The 6,198-nt window shown below is 41.9% G+C and overlaps 1 protein-coding gene across 1 annotated transcript in view; it reads left to right on the top strand.

The window, feature by feature from the left end:
- Nucleotides 1–6: 6 nt before the first annotated feature.
- Nucleotides 7–6,198, top strand: part of EVI5 (ecotropic viral integration site 5) — a 240,473-nt gene continuing 234,281 nt past the window's right edge. Inside the window, exon 1 of the mRNA XM_010860451.1 lies at nt 7–459. Coding sequence (XP_010858753.1) covers nt 364–459 — 96 coding nt within the window. The 5' untranslated portion in view covers nt 7–363. The remainder of the gene's footprint in view (nt 460–6,198) is intronic.

Raw genomic sequence — 6,198 nt, 5'->3', positions numbered from 1 at the left:
CCGCCACTAAACTTGCGGCGCGAGCGGGGCGGGCGCCTCCGGCCCTACTGGGGCCTAAGTTCCCTGTGGCCATCGGGACCCTCCCCACCGCGGTTGCTGCGGAAGAAACTCGCCAGCGGAACTCCCAGTAGATTCCCAGGGAGGTGAAGGGACGAGGCTGCTTCGGGGGCGCTTCCTCGATATCCTGTGGGGGCATACTGACTCTTCACCCCCGCCCTCGAGGCCAGGAGTCTGTTCCCTCTGGGTGACCAGATGGGGCGAGACTGTCCGCGCCTCTTGCGAAGTTGGCGTCTTTACTTGGCCTCGGGGATTCTGCGTAAGGCCATGTCTCCAGGCAGGTGATGGGCGAGCCAGGTGTGGTAAATGACGCCCAAGGATCCAGTTCGGAGCGTTTGTAGCCATCACTATAATCACCTTATGACTAGAGGGGCAAGCCTCAAATTAACCACAGAATTTCCGGTAGGTTGGATTGTGGTGGTAGTGTCTGATTTAGAGTTGCTGTGATTTCTTTGTGTCTTTCTTTCTGTCTTGGGCATCATAGATCAACTCGGTTGGCGTCCTTTCACTGAAGAGTTAACCAAAACTTTTGGAATGGTTCCTTCACTTTACTCCTATCTGTTGATGTTAGAAGTGGTTTCAAAAAGCAGCAGTTTCTTGCAGAGATATCTCAGCTGTGGGTTTCAGTGTAGAATAACAGAATTCTTCCATTGGTGAAAGCAATCTGGTGCTTCATGGAAATCAAGAAGTTATCTGTTTGTAGTTTTTACCTTTGTTCTGGACTGAAATGTATTAGTAGCTTTTTTGTTTTGTTTTCCAAAAATGTTATTAATAAAGTTTCTGCAGTTTACCAGAAGCTCCTATTCTAAAATGCTAGCCTTAAGGTCTCTGAGAAATTTGTGTCAAAGAAATCTTAAAAAACTTATTGTAGTATAACGTATTTTTAAAAAGTGCCAATCTTGAGTATGCAGGTAAAGACTTTTTACTAAGTGTATTATTACAGATCAAGAAACGCAACATTGCAGGATTGGGTTATATATCCAGGAGTGGAACTGTTGATTACTGAGGTATGTGAATAATAAAATGTTAGCATTAGATCCAGTTGAACATTTTCCCAAAGTAGTTTTACTTTGGGAATTAGCAGGGAATGGTATTCCATTTACCTCATATCCTTGCTAACGCTTCTCAGTTTAAAAAATTTTTGCTATTTTGATGGAAGTGCAGTAATATTTATGTAGCTTTATTTTACATTTTTCTGATGATTGTGGTTGAGTACCTTTTGTTGGCCATTTATATGTTGTCTTTTGTGAAGTCTTATTATTTTTTAAATTGGTTTGTAATTCTTTATTCAGAATATGAGTTCTGTTTGTGTGTGTGTGTGTGTGTGTGTATGTATATACACATCTATTTCCCATGAGTCCTTTCTGGACTTAATCATTTTCCACTTTGTATCTTGTCTTTTCAATCTTGATGGCCTTTTTTTTTTTGATGAATGGAAATTGCTAATTTTAATGAAATAAACTTATTCCTGATTACTCTTTTTTGTGAACTATTAAAGAAATCTTTGCTTCGCCTAAGAATATGGAGATGATTTCTCATGTTACCAAGTATGTGTGCTCAGTTGCTTCAGTTGTGTGCGACTCTTTGCTACACTGTGGACCTTAGCCGATCTGGCTCCTCGTCCATGGGATTTTTCCAGGCAAGAATACTGGAGTGGGTTGCCTTTGCCTGCTCCACCCATGTGATCATACAGAAGTTTTATTTTTACTTTTTACATTTAAGTTGTACAATTTACAGTAAGTTGTAGGTGGATTGTAGGGGTCAAGATTCACTTTTTACCGTATGGGTATATATTTGACCCAGCACTATTCACTGATATATATCATCCCTGCCCCTCTGCACTGTGTGACACTTTTGTAAGTCAGGTGAACGTAGAGTGTGGATCTGTTTCTGAACAGTGTTCTGTTTCATTGGTCTATTTGTTACCCTTGCACCAATATCACTGTATTAATTGGTGTAACTTTATAATAAGCCTTGATATGGGTCTTTCCTATTTTGTTCTTTGAGATGGTCTGGACAGTTCTCGGCTCTTAATGTTTCCATATAAATTTCAGAATCTTGTCCATTCATACAGATTTTGGAGATTGGAATTGAATCTGTTTATCAATTTGGAGAGAATTCAGTTCTTAACAAAACTGAGTTTTCCAGTTTATGAACGTGATATGTTCTTCCACTTCTTTGTGTCTTTTAAAATTTCTCTAATGTTTTGTAGTTTTCTGTATTAAAGTCTTGCATACCATTTGTTATTTATTTGTAGGTATTTGATATTTTTAATGTAATTGTAAATGATATTTTAAAGCAATTGTGGCCAGTATACAGAAATACAACTGATTTTGGGAGTGAGGGGAGTGGCTCGGAAATTATTTTAAAACAAATCCCAGACATCATTTCATTAATAAATCCTAAATTTTTAATCTCCCTTCAAGACCTAGTCCAGATTACACCTTGTATGTTCTAATTTTCCAAGGTTTTCTCATCTTTTTCTATTTGCATGTTTTCTCCAGGGTCTGAGACAAATTAAAGATTTGTAGAGTGTTTAATATAAAGTGTGAATGTGTTAGGCTCTGGGGATACAAAGCTAATTAAGATGCTGCCCCTGCTTTTAAGGAGTTTAGAGTCTAGGAGGAGTTGTAGAAATTCAAGAAAAGGCTTTTATCTTGCTATGATGAAAATTGGTTTGGCTGCATGCAAAAGGGACATTTAAATCAAACTGTGGGGGAGGTAATATGCCTGGCTCCCAGTGTTCTGAGAGCTGGGCAAAGGAAGTGGGCTGTGGGTGGGGGCTGCTATTCACTATACATACTTCTGCTTTATTCCTTGGCTTTCAGCCTTGAGCCTCTCTCCACTCTTCTTGAGTCTGGAGTCTCTCCAAGTCTGTGTTTCCAGAGAATAAATTTATGAGAGGACGTGAATGGGGGAGAAGGGAAACTGCAGGTCCATATACAGACTTTGTGTGTGTGCTCAGTCGTGCCCAACTCTTTGAGACCCCATAGACTGTAACCTGCCAGGCTTCTCTGTCCATGGGGTTCTCCAGACAAGAATACTGGAGTGGGTAGCCATTCCCTTCTCCAGGGAATCTTCCTGACTCAGGGATGGAGCCTGGGTCTACTGCATTGCAGGCAAGTGTCTGAGCCACCAGGAAAGCCTTTAGCTGACTTTAAACCACTAACCTGATTTTTAGCCCTTTACTTCTTCCCCACTGACTGTGTACTTGGAGACTCTCAAGGGCTGAGCCTTTCTGGGGCTCTGAATGAGGCCTATCAGTGTGTTGACCTCCAACTTACTTTTGCAGGCCTGGAGGTTTGACTTCTTGTCCTCTACTTCCTGTCTTCTACCTATTACTTGTTTTTTCATCTCTTTTCTTGTTTCATAGATGCCATATCTCTTTATCTGTCTCAGAACATTAAAGATAGTTTCTTTAAGCTGTTTTTTTTCCTTACATAGCTTATTTCCTCCAAGTTACTTTTTTTCCTGTTTGGTATAATCTCAGCAGTAGAGACCCTCCTCAGAGGTCTGGTAATCCTTGGTTGTTTGCTTGTGATTGAGAGACCAAATACATTATGTAGCAGTACTTTTAAAAATTTAGATGTGATTGCCCACAGTAAAATATGTAGAGTAAGTGTATAGTTTGATAGTTTTCCTATGTATGAAAGTGAAAGTGAAGTTGCTCGATTGTGTCCAACTCTTTGCGACCCTATGGACTGTAGCCTACCAGGCTCCTCCGTCCATGGGATTCTCCAGGCAAGAGTACTGGAGTGGGTTGCCATTTCCCTCTCCTGTGTAATTAACACACAGTACAGAGCATAGTGAAAAACCCAGACAATTCCTTCATATTCCTTTCTTCTATCTACCCCACTCCCTGCCCAGAGGCAACCCCTATTCTGATTTCTCTCTGCATAGATTAGCACCAGTATTTTCTAAAGTTGCCCAGGTGATTCAAAGGTATGGTCAGGATTGAAGCCATTGGTTTGAGTGGGCCGTTTGAGCCTCTTTCCAGTGTCTGTCTTTCCTTTTGGCCTGATTGTATTTCCCAGAGAGTATGGAAGTTTTCTGCTTGGAGGCCAGAGGTCTAGTTGCCAGTGGTCTGGGAACTCAGGAAAGGAGAGTTGGGTAATGAGCCATTAATGAGCTTGTAATGTGAAGGGACACATAATTGGCTTCATCTTTCATGATGTATGGTTTTACCCTTTTTAGAGACTGAATCTCTAATCTGCTGCCTTATTGAGATTAGATCATTCAGTGACTTGAAAGAGGAATGCAGGTCTAGGTTTCTAACTGTTCAGTTTTCACCCCATCTTTCCTTCTTCAGTCTCCCCCTTCTTTGCTCTGGCAGTTCCGGATCCCTTTGAGGATTCTGTGCTGTAAACTGGGTTTGTTCTTGGTGGTCAGTGCACTGCTGTCTTTGCAAACACTACTTGTCTTTGACCCAATCAGTTACCACTCATCCATCTCTCCACCTTTCAAGGTTGTGTTGCTGTTCTTTGTTCCATTCTCTTGATCCTTATGGTAAGTGTCCTAAAAATAACAGCAAAGTTTTCTTTATTCTTGTTTTATTAGAGTTTTGTTGTTGTTTAGTCATAGTACTGTCTAACTCTTCTGCAATCCCATGAGCTGTAGCCACCAGGCTCCTCTGTTCATAGGATTTCCCAAATAAGAGTACTGGAGTGGGTTGCCATTTCCTCCTCCGAGGGATCTTCCCAACCCAGGGGTCGAACCCATGTCTTCTGCATTGGCAGACACATTCTTTACCACCGAGCCACCAAGGCAGCCCTATTAGGATTCTGGGAGAGAGAAGAATTAGATGTGTGTGATCAATCTGCCATCTTAACCTGGAAGTCCCTCATCTTTCATCATACAAAAATGTGTTGCCATCTGTCAATCACTGTTGTCTCCTTCCTGTGGGGTTATAGCTTTTAAAGTTTTTTTTACTGTTATCTACATAGAATGGTAGGAGGGAGAGCATCTGAATACTGGATCAAACTGTCATTTCTCTAGAAATCCCTAAATTCTTTTGAGAAGTATCCTTTGTCCCAGAGTCTTATAATCTCAGGATTGGAAGTGATTTTAAAGATAAGACAGCTTAGTGAGCTATTTGATACTTTCTGTAGTGGGGAACTCACTTCAGTTCAGTTCAGTCACTCAGTCGTGTCCGATTCTGTGACCCCATGAATCACAGCACGCCAGGCCTCCCGGTCCATCACCATCTCCTGGAGTTCACTCAGACTCACGTCCATCGAGTCAGTGATGCCATCCAGCCATCTCATCCTCTGTCGTCCCCTTTTCCTCCTGCCCCCAATCCCTCCCAGCATCAGAGTCTTTTCCAATGAGTCAGCTCTTCACATGAGGTGGCCAAAGTACTGGAGTTTCAGCTTTAGCATCATTCCTTCCAAAGAACACCCAGAGCTGATCTCCTTTAGAATGGACTGGTTGGATCTCCTTGCAGTCCAAGGGACTCTCAGGAGTCTTCTCCAACCCCACAGTTCAAAAGCATCAATTCTTTGGCGCTCAGCCTTCTTCACAGTCCAACTCTCACATCCATACATGACCACAGGAAAAACCATAGCCTGGACTAGATGGACCTTTGTTGGCAAAGTAATGTCTCTGCTTTTCAATATGCTATCTAGATTGGTCATTACTTTCCTTCCAAGGAGTAAGTGTCTTTTAATTTCATGGCTGCAATCACCATCTGCAGTGATTTTGGAGCCCCCCAAAATAAAATCTGACACTGTTTCCACTGTTTCCCTATTTCCCATGAAGTGATGGGACCAGATGCCATGATCTTTGTTTTCTGAATGTTGAGCTTTAAGCCAGCTTTTTCACTCTCCTCTTTCACTTTTATCAAGAGGCTTTTTAGTTCCTCTTCACTTTCTGCCATAAGGGTGGTGTCATCTGCATATCTGAGGTTATTGAGATTTCTCCCGGCAATCTTGATTCCAGCTTGTACTTCTTCCAGCCCAGTGTTTCTCATTATGTACTCTGCATAGAAGTTAAATAAGCAGGGTGACAGTATACAGCCTTGATGTACTCCTTTTCCTATTTGGAACCAGTCTGTTGTTCCATGTCCAGTTCTAACTGTTGCTTCCTGACCTGCATATACGTTTCTCAAGAGGCAGGTCAGATGGTCTGGTATTCCCATCTCTT

The sequence above is a fragment of the Bison bison genome, unplaced genomic scaffold (genome assembly GCF_000754665.1).
Source record: "Bison bison bison isolate TAMUID 2011002044 unplaced genomic scaffold, Bison_UMD1.0 scf7180017864466, whole genome shotgun sequence".
NCBI classification, from domain to species: Eukaryota; Metazoa; Chordata; class Mammalia; order Artiodactyla; family Bovidae; genus Bison; species Bison bison.
The sequence above is the reverse complement of the archived record's forward strand: the minus strand, read 5'-3'. Positions and strand labels throughout refer to the sequence as shown.